The following is a 25,557-nucleotide window of genomic DNA, read 5'->3' on the forward strand; positions in this document are numbered from 1 at the left end:
TGCAGATGGGACAGTATGTAAAGGTATCATAAGCAATTCTCTATGAGCTGTCCATGTCATGGAACACTAGCTGTAGCTGGTGACTTAGCACTGGCATTATGTATGGCTGTCGTCTGAGTAAGGGAGTTCTCAAATTAGGGAACTACTCTGAGTATTAGCAACAGAAGAGAGCATTTGTTAGTGGCCCCTGGCTATGGCTGTGGGAAGGGGCACGCCAGCTCTTTCTTCAGCACAGGGAGGTGAGCAGCATCCCAGCATTCACTAGATAAGCATTTCCCACCTGGCGTCTGCACTATGCTCTCATAAAAAACAGAACAAAACAAACACGACATGAACGCTTGTGTCTGTTAGGGACATTTAGCCACTTTTAAAGGAACAATGTTGGGATGTAGGAGTTACTGCAGTTACTGTGGCCTTTTTTTTTCTTTTCTTTTTTTTTCTATGGTGCCGGGTATCAAACCTATTGTCTCATTCATGCTGAGCAAGCACTCTACCACTGAGCTACCCCCACCCCTATGCCTTCATTTCTGAACTTCTTTGGAGGCAGTAATTCCAACATTCAGACATAAAGAGGACATAGAGAGCTGCTTTCTGTGAACCTGCTGCCAGTACCTTCTGTGAGGCAGTTCTTGTCTTTGCAGTATGGCCTTTAAGATGCCTCTCTCTGCTCGGTTGTTTTCTTTATCCAGGTAGATCACTATAACAAAAGGAAAAACAAGCCTGTAAAGGAAGTCATTCAGACCCACACTCCATGGGTACCATCCTGCACTCTGTAGATTCCATTTTAAAGACACACTCCATACCATCTTGCTTGTGTGTCCGAGAAATCAGAATCCAATCTGAATGTGATCTAGTGTCCCACCATGGGCAGGATTATGTGCACACTGTTAGAAAGGGCACGAGCACATCTCAGAGTGCTCATCACCATCACTGCCTGTTACCGGCTCTGGCAGACCTCACAGACAAGCTGGAGGTCTTCATTGCTCTGTATTTGAGGGATTCACAGTATCCTCTTCCACCCAAGAAGCAAGTGATGATGATACTGTATAGCAGCATGCTTGTCCTTCTTGACAGCCCAGTAGTTTAAGCCTCCTCTCCTGCCACTGCATGCAATAAAAGAAGCATCTAGTGTGCAGGTGAAGAAATTCAAGGCTGACACGGCTGTGTGGTGGAGGAAGGGGAGGGGCTATTTGGTGTGTGAAGACTGCTTTAGTCCTGGCGTTTAGGAATGTGGCTGAAACAGATGGAACACCTGTCAAGGGTGGATGCCACCTGGAGGGTGGCAGTGCAGATGGACTATACACACAGTGTGCACCTGGCACCCCGCTTTCTTAGCAGGAGACTCTCCTCTTGTATGTGCCAGTCTGGGCTTAGGGCTCTCTTGCGGCCAGATCTCAGCTCAGACACGATCACAAGTGCACATGGGGACAGAGCTGGGACTCTGGAGCTCAGACAGGATCACGAGTGCACACGGGGACAGCGCTGGGACTCTGGAGCTCAGACAGGATCACGAGTGCACACCGGGACAGAGCTGGGACTCTGGAGCTCAGACAGGATCACGAGTGCACATGGGGACAGAGCTGGGACTCTGGAGCTCAGACACGATCACGAGTGCACATGGGGACAGAGCTGGGACTCTGGAACTCAGACACCATCACGAGTGCACACGGGGACAGAGCTGGGACTCTGGAGCTCAGACAGGATCACGAGTGCACACGGGGACAGTGCTGGGACTCTGGAGCTCAGACAGGATCACGAGTGCACACGGGGACAGCGCTGGGACTCTGGAGCTCAGACAGGATCACGAGTGCACACGGGGACAGAGCTGGTACTCTGGAGCTCAGACAGGATCACGAGTGCACACGGGGACAGAGCTGGGACTCTGGAACTCAGACAGGATCACGAGTGCACACGGGGACAGCGCTGGGACTCTGGAGCTCAGACAGGATCACGAGTGCACACGGGGACAGCGCTGGTACTCTGGAGCTCAGACAGGATCACGAGTGCACACGGGGACAGCGCTGGTACTCTGGAGCTCAGACAGGATCACGAGTGCACACGGGGACAGCGCTGGGACTCTGGAGCTCAGACACCATCACGAGTGCACACGGGGACAGAGCTGGTACTCTGGAGCTCAGACAGGATCACGAGTGCACACGGGGACAGAGCTGGGACTCTGGAGCTCAGACAGGATCACGAGTGCACACGGGGACAGCGCTGGTACTCTGGAGCTCAGACAGGATCACGAGTGCACACGGGGACAGCGCTGGTACTCTGGAGCTCAGACAGGATCACGAGTGCACACGGGGACAGCGCTGGGACTCACACGGGGACAGCGCTGGGACTCTGGAGCTCAGACAGGATCACGAGTGCACATGGGGACAGAGCTGGGACTCTGGAACTCAGACACCATCACGAGTGCACACGGGGACAGAGCTGGGACTCTGGAGCTCAGACAGGATCACGAGTGCACACGGGGACAGCGCTGGGACTCTGGAGCTCAGACAGGATCACGAGTGCACACGGGGACAGCGCTGGGACTCTGGAGCTCAGACAGGATCACGAGTGCACACGGGGACAGCGCTGGGACTCTGGAGCTCAGACAGGATCACGAGTGCACACGGGGACAGCGCTGGGACTCTGGAGCTCAGACACCATCACGAGTGCACACGGGGACAGAGCTGGTACTCTGGAGCTCAGACAGGATACGAGTGCACACGGGGACAGAGCTGGGACTCTGGAGCTCAGACAGGATCACGAGTGCACACGGGGACAGCGCTGGGACTCTGGAGCTCAGACACCATCACGAGTGCACACGGGGACAGAGCTGGTACTCTGGAGCTCAGACAGGATCACGAGTGCACACGGGGACAGAGCTGGGACTCTGGAGCTCAGACAGGATCACGAGTGCACACGGGGACAGCGCTGGGACTCTGGAGCTCAGACAGGATCACGAGTGCACACGGGGACAGCGCTGGGATGACTCCGGAACTCGTGTTCCTCCAGGGCCACTGTGCACACACATTTCACTGACAATGTTTGCAAGGGCAGTTTCAGTTCAGCTCCAAATGACTATACCATTGACTCACTCAACGGCTTGGCTCCCTGAACAGTATTAATCAAAATCCAAAGGTTTTTCCTGTGGGAGTTAGGCATGGAGTGGAAGACAAAATGCCTGTAAGGTGGTAACTTAGTTGCTCAGGAGAAGCAGAAGTCAATGAAAGAGCAGGAGTCAAGTCACACAGCTCTGGAGAACTAAGGCCACTGTCCTTACAGAATGCCATATTCTGTGGAGCTCACTGAAATTTGCAAAGACCAACACAGATGGCTTTGAATATTTTTCTTTCCTTTTTTTCCTCTCTCTCTTTCAGACTTATTTATTTATTTATTATGTATACAGTGTTCTAGTATTCTGCCTGCACACCAGAAGAGGGCACCAGATCAAATAACGGATGGCTGTGAGCCACCATGTGGGTGCTGGGAATTGAACCTGGGTCATCTGGAAGAGCAGGCAGTGCTCTTAACCCCTGAGCCATCTCTCCAGCCCCTGAGTGTTTTTCTTATCATTGCCAGAAAGTATCATAGTAGATACATTTCACTAATGTTGTGGGTCAGTACCTCATTTTTAGTATATCAAACTTACTAGGATTTTTTTTTTCTAATTCAGTATCTGGCTTATTGTATGTTCTTCCACTTCATAATCCCAAAACTTTTACGTCATATTGGTTTCCATCATTTGAGGGCCAGAATAATGAAAGTCATCTAGAAGAACAACTGAGATAGGGTGGTGTGCTGGCTCAGCAGACACAAGCTCTTGCTGCACAGGCCTGGTGACCTAAGAGCAATCTCTGGAACACGGGGATCGAGTGAACCCACTTCCAAGGCTAGTCTCCGGCTTTCACACAGGTGCTGTGGCCCACGTGTGCCCACACTCTCTTCCTCACACTTAGTAAGTTAAAAAAAATTGAGGCAGAAACAGTAACTATAGCTTTTCAGACATGTATCATGACATGAACTCTGTTATCTTTATCAAAAAAATTTCTTTGTTTTCAAATAATTTCTTAAGTCTCTGATACACAAAAAAAATATTTTTTGTAGTAAAAACCTCTGAATTTCCAACGTCATCATTCATATTTAAATAAAAAGGTCTTTCAATTACATTTAGATTAGTTTGATGAATTTAAATTTCTGTGGTGACATACATATAACTTAAAATGTATTTTAATCACTTTATAGCATATGCTTATTGACATTAAATGTGGACATGGTGGATATATTGCTACTTTTCCTTTCTAGAATCTTCCCCTCATCCCCTGCTGAAAGTCTACCTACTAATTATTGACTTTTCATTCCCATCTGTCTCGACCAACCTCCTCTAAGTGGAATCACACATCTGTCCTTTATCTCTGGCTTATTTCTCTTAGCAGTGATCTTTACAAGGCTCATCTCTGCTGCAGCATGTATCATATGCAATGCTCAATTATATTCCATATACACACACTGTGTGTTTGTGTCCTTGATTCTGATTCTCTCTGCTATTTACACGGAGGCAGAGCTGCTGAGACAAATGGTGGTTCCATGCTAAACCTTCAAAAATTAACTCCCCAGCTACATTTCTACACCACCCTGCTGGGCATTTATGAGTGACATTTTGGCACAAGGCACTACACTCAACCACAGGGTTGAGAGCAAGGTTGATCTGTATTTTACAGATGGCTAAGCAGACCAGAGAAAGCCAGAGCTTTGTTAGAATACAGTGAGGCTCTCTAGTGTCTGCACCTCTCTCCCTCAAAAGCTAAGCTTCTCCTGGCATTTCAACCTGGCATTTTGTTGGTCCAAGGCTGGAGTGAAGAGAGGTCTGTACCTGAGCTGGGGCACCTACCTTCTTTCTCATTCTTCCACAAAGGGATATTGATTAGATCCATCAAGTTGACTTAAATATATTGGTTGACTCTTAAAAATTCATTTTTTGAAAATCAAATTCTAGTTCCCAACCAATAAATTTTGTGTTCGAAAAGCATACCAACTTGTAACTGTGCCTGTTTGTACAAACATCCTAGATGGGGCTCCTGAGTTTAGCTTAGTGGTTCTCAGTGTTTAACACACATTCCAGCTACTTGGATGGCTTGGTAAAACGCAGATTACTGTGCGGAACCCTGAGAGTTTCGTTTCTGATTCAAGGCATCTGTGGCACAGCCCAAGAATGTACCAGTGTAACATTTTTCCTCTTGCTGATATCAAGGTACCCTGATACACTGATATGGTATGCTGGCCAGGGTACCACACACCAAGGACCATCGCAGACCAACATTTCTCCACCCAAGTTTAAATGAGATCAGGAAGTTCTAAACACTCTGTGTTGAATGCTGTGGGAAAGAGGGACACTTTGGCCACCTACAATTCTGACATATGACCCTAAGATGCTGTGACCACCAAGATTCATGTGGGATTCTGAAATAACAGATGAGCATTTAAAAAAATAATTTCGATTTTAAACAAACCCTTTAAAATGTAATTATAGTAGGCACTAAAAGTAAACTGACTCTCTCAGGTAGTGTTAACTGCTATGCCCATGAGAGATCACATTTGTGTAGAACTTGCTAAGTTTTAACATTATAAAAGCACACCTAAAAAGATAATAGCCCAAATTCAAGCTAATTTCCAATTACCACCCATTTTAATAATTTTCAATCACAGAAAGGATGAAATTCTGTTAGTCATTTCAACATGAATGGGATTGGGGGGCTGGAGAGCATTATGTTCAGTCCAATAGGTTGGGCTGGCACAGGTGGTCTCTAAAGAAGCTGATCTCAGAGCCTGAGAACAGTAAAATTTCCCAGAAGCTGGGGGAGACAGTGGGAGGGATGGCAAAGGCTGAGCAGGGTTCCCAGCTCATATCAGATAAGAGAAGGAAGTTCTGGTGTACACTGGACAGGATTTCTATTTCCAAGAGCAAATGATTTAGAATATTTTTACCACAGGGAAGGAAAGAGTCTGCGCTGAACATGGTGTGCCGTGTGCACGTATGGCCACAGCACGTGGTGTCTGTAAAGAAGGACAGCTATGATCTACTATTATCCTCTGGGGCTCAGGGTTTGAGCTTCGGGTTTCATGCTTGCTAAACAAGTACTCTAGCACTGACTATATCTACACTCCAACATTTATAATTATTGTGTTAATTAAATACAGCAAAGCGTCCCTCCCTTTGGTAGGCTGAAGAAATCTGCACGTTCTCCATCCATATGAAATGCAGATGGTTTAACTATAGGAGGTTGTTAACCTTGAACCTTTGATAACTTTTATATTAAAATATTATCACCCCTGTAATCTTTATCTTTGCAAAATTTCTCTTCCTATTAGTAACAAAATCTGATGTTCTACATCCTTTTCATTTTCTGAATTAAACTTTAATTGTTCCAAAAGATAGACTGCTCAATCCTCGGAGACTACGGGTCCGGATCTGCACAAGTCTCATAAAAACCTCAGCCGATTTCATTAATCTTTCTTCTTCCTACTGTCAATTCCCCAGAAAGCTTTATGCAGCCCAGACAACATTCTTCAGGCCTACCATTAATCTTCCCACCCAAAAAACTGTTTTCTTTACTCAGCATTCTTGGAGTAAAATTTTCAAGCCCAATAAAGGGCAAATGTTGTATTCTCGCTACTAATGTCTACCAAGTGAACTGAACTTCAGCTTTATTCAGAAACAGTCCTAAGAAGATACTCTCGTCTGCACGTGGAGCTGGCATTAACACCTTTTCATAAAGACTGCATTTGATTAAGAATAATCCTGGGGCTTGCCAGTTTATTCCAGTCATCTTATGTACCTAATTTAGGCCTTGGCATTCAAGTTCCTTTTGTGTGGTTCAGATCATAATGTATAGTCAAAACCGAGCTGCGGCAAGAGAACCTCTCTATGGGTAGAGTGTTCACACAATAGAGTGTGTCTAAATTGTGCCCTAGATCTCCCATTGGGTTTTGAAGTCGATTTGGAAATAAAATGACTTTTATTAACTTTCAATGAGATTTCGAGGGTATAAGGCTGTTTTTGTCAACTTTCTCTAAGTAACATGTGAATGGTAACTAGTACAATAGTTAGTTATATTGTTCATTAACCAAAGATTCAAGGAAGTCTCTGCAACAGTGAGACAGAGCAGTGATTAAAGAATAAACATTCCTACTGTTCTACCCAACTGAAAAATGCTAATAAAGGTACAATTTCTCCAATTTTGTGATGACCTGGGACTTCAGTCTCTGATATGAGATTACGCCAGCTTTAAGTGCTCAGTGCATTTCCTCCCCTCCTCACAAAGAAGCTCACAGTCAGTCAGTCAAAACTCAACAGACAAGAACAGAAACTTACGTATAGATAACAATATTGCTACTCAATTCTTTTCTACCCTAAAGGATGTTCCCTGCCCCCAATCAAATGGCTAATTCCTTGGAATCATAATCAGTAAAGGGGAGGAATAGAGCGACCTGGCAGCAAGATTCCAAAGAGACCTCTACAACACACATGCACAAAACCTGGGAGGCGTCCGCATGCATCAGAGATTTCACCTGAAGAAGGACTGGGCATGCTTTCTAGGCAAATGAAAACAGCTCTTCTGCTACATGGCCACATTGCCCAGTGTACAGGTGATTTCTCAAGAACAATCTGTTGCTATTTCATCTGAACACTGTTTTGGTGACCTCTATATAACATAAAGGCCAAAGTTTATCTCTTTCCTTGGAGTAATTAAAATTTAGTAAACATCTCTCTTACTACTGCTAATATTTTGATATGGTTTATTTTTCTGGTATTATGCAATTGAATATCTTTAGGAAGCTTGAGAAAATACGTTTGGGAATGTTTCTTTGACAGCAAGTGAGTGAAAGGATGCACTCACGTTCTTGTCCTGACCACACCACTAACTTCTCAGACAATCTCTCAAGCCGTCACTTGTTACAGAGTATGAACTGGATGGGATCTCAGAAATCACTTTGTCTTATAATAAGAAATGAAGGAGCTAGGGAATCAACATATCTGGACCAAGTTCACTCATTAGTGAGAACTGCGTACACAGAGAGGATTAGATCAAACCTCTGAGTCCTCATATTACTGCGCAAACAATGAACATATTTCTAAAAAGGTCAGTCTTTTGAGCAGGCACGATCATCTGTAATCCTGTTGCTACAACAGCAAGACAATATGTGTTTCTTAAAATGCAGTTTCTAAGACTGTCAAAAAATATCATAGTAGCCTGGTTTGGTGACTCATGCTCTTAATCCCAGCACTTGGGAAAGCAGAGGCAGGTGGAATCTTTGAGAGCTCAAGGCCAGTCAATCTGGACAGCTAGGGCCACATAGAGAGACACTGTCTCAAATCATCATTATCATTTTGGTTTGAATGAGAATGATCCTCATATGCTCATGTTTCAATGCTTGGTCCCCAGTTGGCTGAAGTGTTTGGGAAGGATTAGGAGTGTGTCCTTGTTGGAGGGGGTGTGCCACTGGGAGGAGCTCTGACCTTTCAAAGGCCATGGCATTCCAGTTGGCTCCCTTTCTGCCTCGTTTGCTGTCTCAGTATGTAATCCCTCAGTCATGCCCATCTGCGGCCACTGTCCCTACCATGACAGTCATGGACTGAAGCTATAATGCCCTAATAAACTCTTTCTTCTCTAGGCTGCCTTCATCACGGTGTCGCTTTGCAGCAGCAGAGAAGTCGCTAAGACCTGGGTGAGACAGCCTGCTTCAATACAAGCTGTGAGCTCCCATCTTCACACTTCCACATGGACTCCAGAGAACGCACTGTTTCGACTCTTGGGGAAGGTAGCTTAATCTGATCTTTGTTTTCCCTCTGATTGTACACTGTTGATCATGGAATATTAAAAACTCCCGAGAAATGATTGATCTGAGCATCCTCAAGGTGCTTATTGGGTCTGTGTTGGTCCAATAGACTTACGTGTTAGCTGGTAGATAGAGCAGCCTGCCTGCTGTAATGCTAAGAGCTTATGCATCGCTGTATCAGGCAGTGCAGAAAGATTTACGGAAGGCACTGACCAAAAAGGCAGCCCACAGCCAGGGTACTACACGATCTGAATGCTGTAACCAAGGGAAAGCCCAGCACATTACCCCCCTTTAAAATGTCATGTTTTTAAATTAAAATTTAACAGTGGACTCGGGTGGCATTTCCTATAGATTCCATAATATAGTAGAAGCAGGCAGACACCGCTTTCTCATTGTCCATGTTTTCTCTTGATTTTTAATGATTTTAAAGTAGTTTTCTTAATTGTTATGCTACAGTTCTGGCTTTTATTAACCTAGTCTGAAAAGACTTCGATGCATGTGAATATCAGAGAATTAAACACTATGCACATTACCTTAGCTTCCTTCACTGAAAAAAAAACCATACAAAAGGCTATATTACAAATAAATCATACATACCATTGGTATAGTTATAGTAGACCCACTGGCCATTCCTGGGTTTTGGCAGTGACACAGGTGTCTCTTCAGCCGGAAGATTGTAGAACCGACACTCCACAAACAGCCGTTGGATAGTGTCATCCCTGGTTATTCGAGAATCATTAATGCTTAGAGCTATGATCTCAATCCGAATTTCCTCTGACGGCTGTTTAAAGAGTAAACCCAAAAACAACAAAAGCAAATAATCAAGTGAGCAAAAAATCCTTTATTCTATTCCACTATTAGTTTAAAAAATAAAAGGTCACAGCCAATGGGTTTCTTCTCTGGAAGGCGGTATACACGACTGCACATTCCACATGATAGATTATTCATGACACACAGAGAGAATGAGATTCTAATGCCCCAGGGTTTGAAGTTAACAGTGTCATGGCAATCGTCTCCTGATTTACATTTGAGGCTATAAATACCCCACTGGTAGTCTATGAGGAGTGGAGATTATGAGGTCTTCATCTCCGATGGTTTTCAGAATGACAAGTATCAGCTGGCCTTGTTTCAAACTAGGTAATGAACTACATGTTTATCACTGCTTTATTTAATCTGCAGTACCTGGGAACGCTCAATTATGCAGCGATCAAAGCCTGTTGAACACTTTAGCACTATTATGCTAATATATATAGCTATATCAATCTATAGCAACTGGAGCAGAAACTACAGCTTATTCTTACATTTCTGCCATAATTTATTTCATTCAGTAAGTAACACATTTTCAAACAAAAGAAAAAAGTCTTATATCTAAGTTTACATATTATTTCTTGCAATTTATTTTCCATTTCACATTTATAGAATGAAGAATTAATGCTACATTTGTTTGTTATTCTCCTGGAATCCACAGACATTAACATAAGATTTAGAAACATTCCTTGAGGAATGACTTCAGTTGACAACGGTGACTTAAATATTTGTTCATACTACATTTCCTAAGTTAAATTTGTTTCTCACAACTTAAAATTTGTTACTTAAAAAATTCTTCTTTATATCAAAGCCATGATGCAGTCAACCATATAAACTTCAAGTGATAATTAGAAAAACATGGAAATAACACTTGTTTTGTGACCAGGTTGTAGAAGTTCACTGTTAAAGGCATACCAGCATGTAGACCCACCATAGCGATGATGCAGGCATTTTGCAGCATGTAATTAACCACATTAAAAAAGATTCAAGTATCCTATTGAAAGAATGCCTCCAAAAAGAACCATTTCCATTGCTGTCAAAACTCCCTCAATATTTGATGAAGTAATTTTACCCCCTTCTTCCAAAAGACATTTCCTTTTATTATGCATTCTAAGACACTTTAACTAAAAACTGAAATCTGAATATTTCAATAAGGTTATTTTATTATTCAGTAGATTCATGGAAATTTTACTAGGATGACAGAGAAAATTCCACACCATTCTGTCTCCACTAATACAGGTACAAGGCTGCAGCTGGCAATATTACTAGGATTAGCATAGTATGATGAAATATTTAAAGGGAAATTTTTTCTAAAACCTAATAAATCAAATGACTGCCAAATGTCATTAAAGTGATGGTCTTTGACTTGAATATGCTTTTCATATTCAAATTTGAAAAGAAAGAGATGAAAGCCTGGAAAGGTTACTCGGTTTCAACTAATAACCTCAAGCCCTCTCTGTTCACGTGCATAAAAGATGAAGTTGGTGCTATTGTCTAACCTCAGTTCAGAAAAGCCCTCTGACTGTGAAGACTATCAGGTAAGGAAAATATCTTAAACGATATTGTTTTTTCCTTAAAATGTACTGTGGCTGTAAGAAGCGCACACATTATTTCATAATGCTGGCACGAGGAAAGCACAATGCAAAGGTGACGGAATATGGGCGCTCAGAATTCTCTAGCAATAGACCCTTAGATGTTTACACTCCTGCACAAAAGCAGGAAAGAAACAGCTGTAAGGTAGAAGCATACTCTCACTCTAGCTTGTGAAGATCAGAATTTAAAACTGCTCATGACACGTGTAATGAAGACACAAATGAATTTTAAGATGGCAAGAGACACCAATTTATTTCAGATGTTATTGTATTAATTCTGTATTAACTATATGATTCCCAAGCAGAAACTTGCATGATTTTAAGAACTAATTTGGGTTGTCAGGCCTATAAGGAATTCTCCAAAGGTAACAACAAAAGGAAAATACAATGAATTATCAAAAAAAAAGCACTTAAACATATTTGTCTATTTTTCTTTCTGCTCCAGTTTTGTCATTTTGGCAACTTCTCCCACCTCAATATTTTAATTTCTGGCTCAATACTATGAGTGTAAGGCATGATGACTTTGCTCATTTGATATTGCTAGATCTCTACAGGGGTGAATGTCAAATTATCTATGCCCAGAAAGCACGCTCTGAAGAAGACATTTTTCAAGCATTATAATCATCAGTAATGGTACTAGGCAATTTATTTAAACACTTGATTTAATCTGATACATTTAAGTCAAAACTTCAACTAGTTCATCTAGGAAGATCTGGAGATGAAGAGACCCAGCATCAGCGTGAGTGGACATCTTCTCTCTCCTCCCCCCAAACCCATTTGTTCTCTGGTGTTTCTACCTCCGCCAACAGCAGTCTTTTGACTGTTGTTGCCTACAGCTAGAAGGTCTGAGTCTTCTTGCTGTTTGCATCTTTCCGCGCTCCAACTATACTCTATAGATCACCATTTCTGTTCTTTTTCCTTTCTATTTTAGTGCTTGGCCGAACTGTCGAAAGCGTTTGATATTTCACACATTGTGTGGCCATTGATCCTTTTTCTCATTTAGGATCTGAAAAATGTTTTTAGATTTTTATTGGGGATAACTTCACATCAGTGGATTTTTAGTTATTAAAAAGTAAAAATTTGAAAGAATGAGGGAGAAACTAGACAGGATTAATATAGTAGGTAACTTGTTGGCAATAGGAAACAGACTGTATCAAAAAGTTCAGCCATCACTACTGGGCACACCCAGGAAGTAGATCTACTCTCATGGCCTCTATTCTCTTGCCTTTAGTCCCAACAACTCTCCTTCTGTAAGAGAACTATCTCTCTAAAGCTAATCTATATGACCTTTTGTTTTGTTTGAATTTTTTTCTACTATCCTATACTCTAGCCATTCCCTTAAGCCATGGTGTGCTGGGTATATTGTTTGTTTTTTTTTTTTTTGCATCTGTACTTTATTCTGTCTGAAATAATCTTTTTCATAGGACAAAATCCAGGCACTGTGACCATACCCTTTGTGCTGACCTCTAAGTGACTGCTGGCTGCTTTCTTCACAACCCTCACTGTTTCTCACTCCCACAGCACGACACGGAGCCTCCCCCAGCTGCTTCTCTGTAGACCATGAGCTCCAGCAGGGAGGCCCAGGGCTTATCTGTCTGCTGTTTACCATCCTTACCAGCACCAGCACACAGTAGGCTCACAATAAACATTTAGAGGGAAAGAAGAGGATGCAGAGATGCTACATAGTCAGACTTTTTCATATTCCCAGAACTATTGAAGCTGCTGTTTCTAGGGCTTTCTCAGTTGAAGAATGTTGATGTGTGATACATTTTGGGAAATGGGTGATTTTTCACCACTGCATTAATTGGGGAAGATTATCTGAAAGATTAACGCACTGAATCTGGGTGGCAGGGTAGTATGACTTTAACTCTTGCGTATGTTTGAAATTTGTAAAGATACCTTAATTAAGAGAATTAGGAGTAATAATGTGGTTGAGAAGACAGTGGATGAATCTGGGAATAGTCCCAGCACTCAGGAGGTAAGGCAGGAGGATCAACATGAGTTTGAGGCACATAAGCGAGATTCTGTCTCAAAGACATACTTACACACAGGCATGCACACATGCGCGCACACACACACAGAGAGGGGCCAGGTTTTTTTCAGTAGAAGCCTTCTAAAGTCTGCTTAGGATAACAACAGTACAGTACATGTGGCACCCTTGGTGTGGGCCTTTGGTACTAGGTAAGTTGATGCATTCCATCACTGTCATGTCCCCCCGTTGCCCCACCGCTTCCCAAGTTAGGGAGATGTCAACATCAGCATTAAGAGGACGTTTATAAGTTGTGACTGCGGTGGACAGAAGTAACGGAAGTGGCTCCGGTAAGGACTGCACGACTCCCTTTAGTTGTCAGTATAGATGGACGCTCCGCACTATGTGACTGAACCATCTGGAAATGTGACGACAGCTTGAGTTACTCAGAGAAACAGGAATCTGAGCTCCCCGATTTTGGCTCCGTTCCACTGCTGCCCTGACGGATGCTACCTGACTTCCAGCCACAGATCTCCGCGGTGCTCGTTAGGCTGTTGTTAGCAAGTGGGAAATGTCCATGTTTGATCTCACAGCACCCTGCTCAGGTCTCCATCTGAGTTTACACACTCCACTGACACACTGGGGTTAGTTTGGCTTTTCTCTCCAGTGCTAGGGACTGAACCTCGGGCCTTGCATATGGTAGATGGGCACTCTGTCATTTCACTGTTTCTCAGATAGTGCTCTAACCTGGGGCTCTACATACAGCATCGTTGCTTTCTGTGATGATGACTCATGATGCTTTGAACTTTGTCTCAGCTAGTAAGACTGCATCTAACAATGCTGAGGTTACAGATGTGCTTAATTTTAGTCTCAGTTTCTATAATGAGATGGCATTAAGTTTTCTATGTATTTAATTTTTAAAATTATATTTATTTGTGTGTGTGTGTGTGTGAGCCTGTGTATGTGCCACAGCATTCAAATGTCACAATGAGTTTGTGGCCAGAGGACAGTGTAAGCAAGACCTTGTGGGTCCTGAGGACTGAATCCAGGCAGTCAGGCTTGGAAGTAACACTTTCATCTACTAAGCCATCTTGCTGACTTCAAATTTAAGTCTTCAATTTTAAAACATGAAAATGTGATAAAAGTATAGAAAATAATTTGATTTTTAAGTACCCACTGTCTTATAAAGATGTCATATATGTCAACCCTTGTGTTGAAAAAATTAATATCAACAATAATATTAATAAAGGTAAATCTCTCAAATGCCAAATTCTTTCATGTTTCTTCAGAAGTGATCTGTTCTGAAATTGGTTGTATCATCCCAAAGCATACAATCATATTTTCTCTTTTCATATGTGTCCATAACCAGCATACGACACTCTTTTCCGTTCTTAGGTTTCCCTTGATGGTAGCACACACCATTAGTCATTTCACAACTAGTTCTGTCGTCCACTATTATGTTTGTGAGATTTTCTTATCTTAGTCAAATCATTCTAACTCTTGGTCCCTTATATTACTTATATGGTAATATATGTAAAATATATGGAGTCATTTCTCCCCCTTGTGCTGGTTTTTGTCAGGCTGATACAGACCTACATCAGTCCGGGCTGTGGGGCATTTTCTTGGCTGCTAACTGATACAGGAGGGCTCGGCCCACTGTGGATAGTGCTATCCCTAGACAGATGGGTCTGGGTTGTATAGGACAGGAAGCTAAGTAAGTCAAGGAAGCAAACCAGCAAGCAGCCTGCCTCTCTGGGATTTGCTTCACACTCCTGGAGCCTTGGTTTCCCTTAACGATGGACTAATCTGTAAGCAAAATAAACCCCTTTGTCTCCAATGTACTTTTGGTCATGATATTTTATCACAGCACCAGGAGCTCAAAGTAATATACTGCATATGCAAACCCCCCACAATATCTGCCTGTCAGAGACATACGTGGAGCTCGGTTCTTTGTAAAAAACAGTAGAAAGAAAACAGAACTAGAAGGTGATCTACATCTGTGCCACTGAGGAGTTACAGTTTTAACTGGGGTGGTAAGTCCAAATCAAACTCACTACTGACGGCAGCAGAGGCATGTGTAAGGAGGCTGGAATGCATACTGACTGAAAGAGTCTACTTCCTTCCTTCAGACTGGGCATAGGAAAAGCCATTCCAAAGATTCAAAGAAGCCTCCTTGACTTTATACCAGCCCCCAAGGCTTCTGTGTAGCAGGAATAATAACCTCTTTTGAGGGGAATGGTGGTACATGCTTTAATCCTGCACTTGGGAGGCTGAGAGGAAGACTGTGAGCTCCAGCCAGTCTGGGCCACCTAATGAGATGCTGCCTCAATAAACCAAATGCTAAGGATGTGCTCAGTGCACAGCACATGGCTCTGGATTTGACTCCCAGGATCCCTCCCTCCTCCCCCTCCAGTTATCTTCATACAGGCCTTGAAAAGTTTCGCTTTTTTGAAGATGATAAATATTTGGGAAAAATAAGAAGACATAGAAAAAAAAGCATGTGTCTCCATACCTCAGTGCCAAGGTGACGCTGTTAAACAAACAAAGCCAAGCTGGTCTCATTAGTGGATGACCTCTCTTTGCTAACACATTCTGTTAGCATGCACCACGATGAATAAATCCGAACACTGAAAGGTTCAGTGCAGGCTTAAAGTGGCACTAGAGGTAACTGAGAGCGCTTATTTTTAAAGTGTTTTTATGTCCCTCTACCCCATGAAAATAACTGTGTCTGGAATGGTCAGCAAATTTGAGGCTTATTACCACACACTGTAAGATTTTTTTGTGTCACACAAGGATGGACATGCAAGGCTTATTTTAACATCCCTGTGGTTGACTCTGGTGGGAGTGAAGGAAGGAGAGAGGTTTAAACAGCCCTCAGTCACAGGTGACTCTGATGTGCTGCCACATGCTGCTGGTTTGAGGCTTATCCTTAAGAAACCCTGCTCTAGTCTCCACACTCACCCTCTACCCACTGACCCTTCTTCACTACTTAGAGAGGACTTCCAGAACAACCACAGTAAATGGCTCTTTAGTCACGTGACATTTTAGAGCAAGATTATTAATGAATTATTTCCTTTGCAGATGCAATCTATGTCATCATTAAAGACAGTCTAATACAGTGGTTCTCAACCTTTCTGATACAGGTCCTTTGATACAGGTCCTCATGCTGTGGTGACCCACAGCCATAACACTATTTTTGTTGTTACTTCACAATTATAATTTTGCTACTCTTATGAACCGTAATGCCAATATCTGATATTTGACCCCTGTGAAAAGGTCGTTCAACTTCCAAAGGGGTCACGACTCATAGGTTGAGAACCACGGGTCTAATATAAACTATAAACAACCTAACAGCTTTTGACTAATCCTTTCACAGTAAAGTTTCTTGGACAGTAAATCTAGTAGAGATTCTTGAACAAGGGCTAACTGATTTGTGTACTGAGTAGCTCCCAGAACCAGAGCACATTCTGAGGATGCCAGCCAGCCATAGGATCAGTCCGCAGTTACCAAAACCAGAAAATAGCTTAACTGGCTATTACTTCTTCAAGTAGCCAATTGGTTACAGTTTGACTGACTGTTACAGTTTGATTAATTGGCTTTGTGGCCTTTCAGGACTTGGTCCATACTGGCTCAGTCTTCCCAGCCCCGTGCGGATGCTCAGTCTCATCTACGGTCTCCTACAGAAATTTACTTAGCACATTCCATCCAATGAATAGGGAGCTGACAATTTTTTCCTGTAATGATCAGACAACAAGTACTTTTGGCACTGCATATTACATGGTCTCTGTGAAACCACTCAATTTTCCCCTGTAATAAACTGGTGAACAGTGCAGCTAACTGCCAGCAAATTATGACTTTTCACACATGTGTGAAAATGTTGATTTTAACCAAAAGTTTGTATTAGCTAAAACTGTTCAAAACTCAAGGGGGTACCAAAAAAGCTTATTTAAATAAATGTGGAACAGCTGCATTACAGATTATTATGTACATACTAAAATAGAGTATATGTCTATGAAAAGATGCTCACAACACATTGGAGATTAAGTTAAAAACATGAAATAGTTTTAAAAGCAGCTGTTATCAGCAAAACAATGCAACCATTCTGATTTTTATATAAAACATACTTAAAAACCTGCCTGCTAGCTTAAGTTTATACATACAAAATACTGAGAGGGGTTTATTACCCAGTGGTAGGATATCATACAAGATTCTTAAGTGATTTGATAATTTTTTAATGTAAAATTGACTATTTTATATGTATATCTTTTTATTTTATTTTACATACCAACCATAGTTTCCCTCCCCAACCTCCTTCTATTCCCCATTCACTCCTCCTCTGTCTCCATTCAGAAGGGGTAAGGTCTCCCCCGGGAATCAGCAAAGCATGGCACATCAAGTTGAGACAGGACCAAGCTCCTCCTCCCTGCATCAAGGCTGAAAAAGGCAACCTACCATACAGGTGCTGGGAATTGAACCCAAGTCCTCTGTAAGAGCAGTCAGTGCTCTTAACCCCTGAGCCTTCTCTCCAGTCCCACGATTTAGTAATTTTTTTAATTGGTGAATTCTAAAACTAGTGCATTGCTTTTTTTCATCTTGACTGTGAAAGTTGTAAACTGTATTTTCTGATATCATCTCTGCAGCAGCTGGGCATGCTAGCTTATTGTTAGTGATGGTGTTACTGGTAGACTGAATGTTAGCCCAAATAACCAAGGTTGCTTTAATACAACAGCCGTTAGTGGAAACAGAGCGAGTGGTGTCAAGGTATCCTGCACAAAAGCCCACTCTCTCTTGCTGCAATTTGCCAGTCTTACCTTACACACATTTAACACACCTGCATTAGTCCAGGTTCTTTAGAGGAACAGAACTTACAGAAAGAATCTATTTATCCATCTATAGAAAGGGGATTTATTAGGATGGCTTACAGGCTATTGTCCAGATAGTACAGCAATGACTCTGTACCAATGGAAGGTCCAAGAATCTAGTAGTTGGTAAGTCCACAGGCTGGACGTCTCAGCTGGTCTTCTGTATATACTGGAATCCTGAAGAAGTGGGCTCTAATGCCACTGAAGGAATGGACTTGCCAGAGTGAGAGCAAGCAGAGAACAAACTTCCTTCTTCCATAGCCTTTGTATAGGCTGCCACCAAAAGGTGTCGCCCAGATTAAAGATGTATCTTCCCACCTCAAAAGGTCTTTATTAAAAGTGGATCTTCCCACTTCAGATCCCTCACAGGTGAACCCAGCTACTTGGGTTTTAATTAATTCCAGATGTAGCCAAGCTGACAACTAAGAATAGTCATACAACACCCATGAGCTGACAGTCATATATTTTGTTGTGGAAAGTGGACACCTCCTTTAAGTGATAAACTTGACAAGGATGCGAAAGGATTAATTTCTCAGTACCTTGGCAAGTACAAGTTCTCAGTTTTGACGTCTATTTGGAGGCTCTAAAACAAGGCTTTTAATCGATGTATTATACATCAAATTGATACTGTTAACTTATGATTATTCAAATTAATAAAATATTCATAGAGAAATGTCCAAAGTTTTACATTTCCCAGACTTCTGCTCCCCACCCCCATTAATTATCATGCCTAGAAGCTTTTTAGCAAAAGCAGCAGTCGTCAGGCTGACGGGATCTGACAGGCCAGCAAGGCCCAATTACACTCGCGCTCTGTGCCACTTTGATGTCCGGGAAACGAAGAGAGATAGGGGCCAATTGGGTAGCACATTATGTTAATGACTTGATTTAATCCCGCCACTAAACTTTATGTAGCCTGTTAAGAAAGATGCTAACACTAATTATACCACTTTGGAAAGGAAAGGAGGGGACAAGCATTTCATGCTGACAAAGTGAAGCTCATAGATGTCGTAAATGAAATGAAACAAAGTGAAGTAATCTGTGATTAATTATAGATCACAGACAGGAAGGAACGAGAGGGAACCAAGGAGTATGTCCAAGTCCTGAGAAATCTGCTAGATTCCTTTTAAGGATCAACATTCTAAGAAATAACTAGAAGCTGTCAGGATCTGTTAACAGAAAAAAAGAAACTGAGTGATCCTAAATGCTTACACGGCAATACCAGAGAATTCCAGTCACAGTGCCACTGGCATCGTGAGATGTACCTCGGCACTATTTCTAGTCCTAACTGCAACATTATAAAAGGAAGCAGTTCTAAAAGTCTGTGAAGAAGGGATAAGACAGGGCGGGTTATCTAATAACTTTTAAACTACTTTACCTCTAACTATTCTTTACACTGAATCTACCTTTTAAAATACATCCTAAGAACACAGACTACGTAAGACTAGGAGCCGAAATGGTTCAGTGGTTTTCTTGTTGATCTTGCAGAGGACCCAGGTTCAATTCTCAGAAACCACGTGGCAGCTCACAACTGTCTGTAATTCCAGTTCCAGGGGACTGGACTCCTTTTCTGGCCTCTGTGTGATACAGACACACACTCAGGCAAACACTAATGCACATAAAATGAAAATAAGTCTGAAAGGACAGGAGCGCATTGCTTTGACTGCTTTATTCCCAGTCCCTAGAGTAAGCATCGCTTGTCTGCTTAATGATGAGTCGTTCTTCCTCCATTCTTCAAAATTGTCAGGAGAAAACAGGGTGTAGTAGTGGTTATCCATAGAACTACTTACTCAGGAAGCTGAGGCAGGAGGATTGCTTTGAGCCTAGGAGTTTGACATTGTCCTTGGCAATATAACAGAACTCTAGTCTTTAAAAAAGCCATATCAATCCAAGCCAAGCCAACCCAACCCCTAATAAAACCAAACCAAACAACTAAACCAAAACCAAACTAAACCAAACCTTATGCAACCCCAAACCAAACCAAGCCAAACCAAGTCAAACCAAACCAAACCACCACTAAACCCAAGCCAACCTGGCCAGCCTTAATGCTCTGAACTCCCCATTTCAGTTGACTGTTCCAGGGCTCCTCAAGTGCTCCACAAGCACCTTGTTCCAACCAAAAGCTCTTTTGAACCTCAACAATATTTGCTCCACGTTTTAAATTCTCATGCTTTTCTCACTGGCCTCTAAGTCCTTCCCTGTTTTTCCCAGCTCCTAATTATCTGTAACACTGTCCAAGCACTACTAACTCTAGGAAGTCATCCTTCATCTTAGAGCATCCTCGCCACGCCCTCACATTCCATTCTCCTGTACTGCTCACCTTTTATCAGTCCTTGCTCCACAGCTCTCACGTGGGCTCTAGGCTACCCTTCTCAGATCTTAACTCCATAATAGAAGCGAGCCAGGCATGTGCACTCATAGAATCCCAGCACTCAGAAGACTGAGGGAGCTGCTCTACAAAGCAACACACACACATACACGCACACATACACACACACACACACACACACACACACACACACACACACGCACGCACGTACGCGCGCACACACACGCACACACACATGTAGAGAGAAAACCTTAAACGCACTTAAAGATAACCTAAACATATGTTCTCATATATTTAATCATTTCTAAATAGCTCATAGCTCATGAATGCTATCTGAACAGATGTATTTTCTATGGAATCATGGTGAGGAAGACACAATTTACAAATAGTTTTGTGTGAGGCTGGTGGGATCTTAGCTATGGAAGCTGGTGGGTGGTGAGCCCTTTAAGTACAGGGACTGTTTCTTTTATAGCTGTCTAATTCCTGCAGGTGCTATGGAAAGGAGAATCACAGACATGCTCAGCACATAAAACACTTAGTAACATGTTTGCTGCAGTCTAGATCTGCCATGTCCCCAGGGACCCATGTGTTATATGCTGGTCACTGGCTTGGCACTATTGGGAAGTGGGGTTTCAAAGGAGGAAGTTAAGCTTTGAGGTGTGCTTTAGAAGGAGATCCTGCAACAGCAGCAGCTTCACGTCTTATCCCCAGGCATGAGGTGGGCAGGCCTCCTCCGCGCTGTGTTCCTGCTATGGTGTGCCTTTTGACAACAGGCTGTAGACCAAGCTTCTGAAGTGTTAGCCCAGACAAGCTCTTCATAAGCTGGTTATTGCAGGGTTTCTACATGCAGTGACAGTTTGACTCATGTGCCCTCCTGTCTACAAAGGCTATGGTGCACTAATACGCTATGGATATTTTTAAGCTTAAATTTGAGCCAAGTGCTGCAGTTCATGGCTGCAGTCCTTGCACTTGGGAGACTGTGGCAAGATTACTGTGAGTTCAGGGCCACCCTGGTTGCATAGTGAGTTCCAAATCAGTGTGGATTATGGCGTAAGATCTTGTCTCAACAACAACAACAACAACAACAAATAACAGGGCTATTACTACTGGTGATACGATACTTCAAACAAAGTTAATACTATCAACAATCCAGGAAGATGATGCCTTCCCCTTGACATGATATGCTGAAAGAACACAGTATCATTTTTGTAATATTCCCACAAGGCAGAACCAGAATGTGATCTCAATACCAGAGACACACCAGAGAAACCCAAACTACAGGACATCCTATAACACAGATGGTCTGTGGTCTACACAGTCAATGTCAGAGAAGACTCAAAACAAATGCTGAGGAACCACTACAGATCAATAAAAGCTAAATGGACATGGAACACAAGGCACAATTTAGATACCCATAAATGATACTGTTGGGCAAGTGGCAGGATTTCAACGAGAACTGAGATTAGTGAGATGCTGTGGTCTTTTTCTGGCAGCCTAACATACAGGTCCTAGAACCCCTAGACCCGCTGTAGTTCCCAGTGAGATGACTTGGTGCTGGTCTCCTGAAAGAGCAGATTGGATTCGAGCTGTGACTTTTAGTTAGACTTCATAACCTCCAGCGAAAAGAGGGGGCTGCGAGTCAACCTAATTATCAGTGGCCAGTGATTTAATCTGCCATATCTATAGGACAGAGATTCCATATAATTCCCCCAAGCTGTGAGAATGCAGATCTCTGAGAGCCGAAGGGATGTGGGGGTTTCAAATATGGTGTATTCCTAAAGGGCATGGAAGTACCACAGGCCTCCTTTTGTACTTTGTCCTAAGTGTGTTCGTCTACACAAGACACTTAAAGGCAAATAAATGCTGGCCTGCGTTCTGTGAGTCACTCTAGTGAGCTGATTGAACCCCAGTTTATTGTCAGAAGCACAGGTAAAACCCTTGATAGAGTTTGGTATCTGGAGTGGGGATTCAGTCCTAGGACACTATTCCTCTAACTTGTAGCTTCTGATTGTGTTTATAGATACGCCACAACTGAAGTAGATTAGAGATCCCTTATCTGATGTTCTTGAAGAAATGTTTGGTTTATGGGGAGAACACCCACAAATATCTGATTACAGAAGTGTTATGTTTTGTGTTAAGAGAGTTCAGTAGGGGAAATAGAGTTTATCTTAGGTTCTCAGAATTATATACCAATGCTGTCTTGTTGCTGTGGAGTTCTTAGAGGTGAAGGACCATCCTTGCAGTTCTGAAATGGTTCCCAGGAGTTCCACACATAAGGATGTATTTATATTATAAACAAACACTTAGGTATGATCATACACACATATGTTTGAGAGACTGGAGGGTAAAAGAAATGCAGCAAAATGCTAATTTGTGGACTCAGATAAAGGATGTATAGTTGTCTATGGTTTCTGTGATCATTAAAGTTTTAAAAGGGTTCCATTTATCATATTAAATGACTTGCTAAAGTAGCATACAGAAAAACTGGCATAATCAATAGGAAGTGTGCGCATCACTGTCTCGGGCCATTTGTACAGGGTCTGGTGTCTGCTCTGTCTCTGATGGGGCCTTGATGCTGTGTCCTCCAGAGAGGAGGAACATTATGTTCTCTTGTGGCAGGAGAGCCGGAGTGCTCCCTTTATTCTGCCCCCTCTTTTTTTATTTGAGTGCTAATCCTATTCATGATCTTGGAGGCCTTATGACCCAGCGAACCTCCTCCAGGTCCCAGTTCTTAACACTGCTGCCTTGGGGGTGATCCTTCAATATTTCTCCGTGAATTGTATTTTGGACAGCAAATTAAGACTGCTTGGTCCATTAATTTGGAGAGCTCTTTGTTGTGGGTCTTGAACATTGCAGCATGTTTACTTTAGCCCTGACCTCTGCCCATGAGACGCCAAGAAGCAGTTCCTCTTAATGTGACAGTAAGCAATGCTTTCAAACAGTGCCCAATGTGCAGCTGTGATGGTCTAGGATAGCAAAATTTGGACAACCATTTTCTCTGCATTCCAAGTTAATTAAAGATGATGAGTAATGTTTTGAAAATAAGATTAACTGCTACGCTGTCCCAGTTGTTTACTCTAGGCCAACATCCAAAGTATCTATTGCTCCACTCCATTGTAAACAAGGCCTTCTTACAGAAAGGTTGCAAGTTGGTGCATTCTTGTAGCTCTTCCTGAACTAGATGTGCTTATGATTTTCTTTTTGTCCATGAGCTGTCACAGCTACAACAAGACTCTCTTTACTATGTGATGCAGGATGATATTGATGACAGGCCTAGTCCAGAGGTTAGATGTGACTAATTCGTCCTTTGGGGAATGGGCATTTTTGTGTGACTGTCTTTGGGCAGTCACACCATTTCAGAGCATACATATCCTTTAGGATTTCTATTTAAAATCACCCCAAACTGACCCTTCCTATCAACGTCATTAATTAGGAAAATGGCTATTGGGCAGTGTTTTCCTTTCAAGGTCTCAGGTTCTCATCTGGAGAATGGGAAAGGAGGTCAGAAATCAGCTAAGGAATTCAAGTGTTGACTGACTCAGCTACTCATACTATTTACAACCTAACTGATGAGTTATTAATACTAGTTGGCTTTCCATAAGCACGTCTCTCCAATCAGTATAGAGCTCCCTAAAAGCAGAAGTGGAACACTGTGTTTGCTATCACTGTAGGCAATGAATTCCTGGTTACCATATGAAGAATGAATATTGTTTATAAACTGACAAGATAAATATATTCTTGTATTATTGTCTTCATAGACCCAGAAATTATTCAATATCTCATTTCTTATAATCTTATGTTCAAAGACTAAATCACTTATGTGCTCAAAAAGCTGGCTGAAGTAGACACTGTCTTATGGAATAAACTACTGATATAAGACAGAAAAATCAAACATGCAGACATGATAAATGGAAAGTTCTTAGTGAAATGGTGTGATGGTTAATTTTATTTGCCAACATGATTAAGCCAAGTGGTACCCAGACATTTGGCCAATTCAATAATGTTTGAGAAATAATTTATGACTTGACAACTGAGTATCTGTGCTTCTGGATAGTGTAAATTCTAGATAGACTCCAAAAAGCAAACTGGTCTTCCTAATGTGGATGGGCTCTATCCAGTCAGTTGAAGGGATAACGGCACCAAAAGGCTGAATAGCAGGGAGCTCCTTGCTGGGCAGGGTGGCACACACACTTTTAATCTCGGCGCTCAGAAGACAGAGCCAGGGGAATCTTTGTGAGTCTGAGGCAGCCTGGTCTACAGGGCAGCCAGAGCTACACAGTGAGACCTTACCTCAAAGATCACTGTGCATGTGTACACACACCTCAAAGATCACTGTGCATGTGTACACACACTCACGCAAAGAAGGAACTCATTGTGCTAGGGTGACATCAATGGGGACACCACTTCAAACTTGGCCTGAAACAGATTCTTGGTTCTTGAGCCTGCTGGCTTTCAGATCAGAAAGCATTGCCACTGGATGTCTTACTCCTCAGGCTTCTGGACTCAGATTGGCAATACACAATCTGTTCTCCTATATTACTAGCTTGTTGATCGAAGATCTTCATTATAGTATCCAATCTCTTAGTAAATCTCTGTCTATCTGTCATCTACTGATTATCTATCTGTCCGTCCGTCCGTCCGTCCGTCCATCCATCCATCCTCTACTGTCAGTTCTACTTTATAAAACCAAACCTCAAACAAAAAACTTATTTCCTTATTGATATCATCAGCTCTAATGGGAAGCTGAGAATTTCCATTTGCTGGCTTGATAAATTATTTAACAATTGATTAACATTTTGATTAGTCAAAAAATATTAAATTTAACTTAACTGAGCACTATAATTAAAACTGTTCAGGTAAGTGTATATAAAATTCCTTCTTTCATTTATCAATTTTAAGCAATGAACATTCCACATACTAGGTTACCAAAGGTTAGATAATATTAATATAAATGGTAATTGTGTACTAATTATAGTAATACACTTTAGAGAGATGAAATGTTTCTTTATTAAGCACATACAAAATAGACATCATGAGAATCTGAGTTCAGATCCCCAGTAGCCATGTCAAAAGCTGACTGCACCAGCAGAGGGTGAGCACTGGGGAGGTGGACACAGACATATTCTTGGCCACACAGTTGAGTCTATCAGTGAGCTCCAGGCTCAGTGAGAG

At 42.3% G+C, this 25,557-nt stretch overlaps 1 protein-coding gene across 2 annotated transcripts in view; it reads right to left on the bottom strand.

Moving 5' to 3' along the window:
• Rpgrip1l (RPGRIP1 like) overlaps positions 1-25,557 on the bottom strand; it is a 113,941-nt gene that overhangs the window by 8,130 nt on the left and 80,254 nt on the right. For both annotated transcript variants that reach the window (XM_075976873.1, XM_075976874.1), the window contains exons 23-24: positions 9,427-9,610; positions 613-697 (exon numbers count right to left, since the gene is read on the bottom strand). In XM_075976873.1, coding sequence (XP_075832988.1) covers positions 613-697; positions 9,427-9,610 — 269 coding nt within the window. The remainder of the gene's footprint in view (positions 1-612; positions 698-9,426; positions 9,611-25,557) is intronic.

The sequence above is a fragment of the Microtus pennsylvanicus genome, chromosome 6 (assembly GCF_037038515.1).
Source record: "Microtus pennsylvanicus isolate mMicPen1 chromosome 6, mMicPen1.hap1, whole genome shotgun sequence".
NCBI lineage: Eukaryota > Metazoa > Chordata > Mammalia > Rodentia > Cricetidae > Microtus > Microtus pennsylvanicus.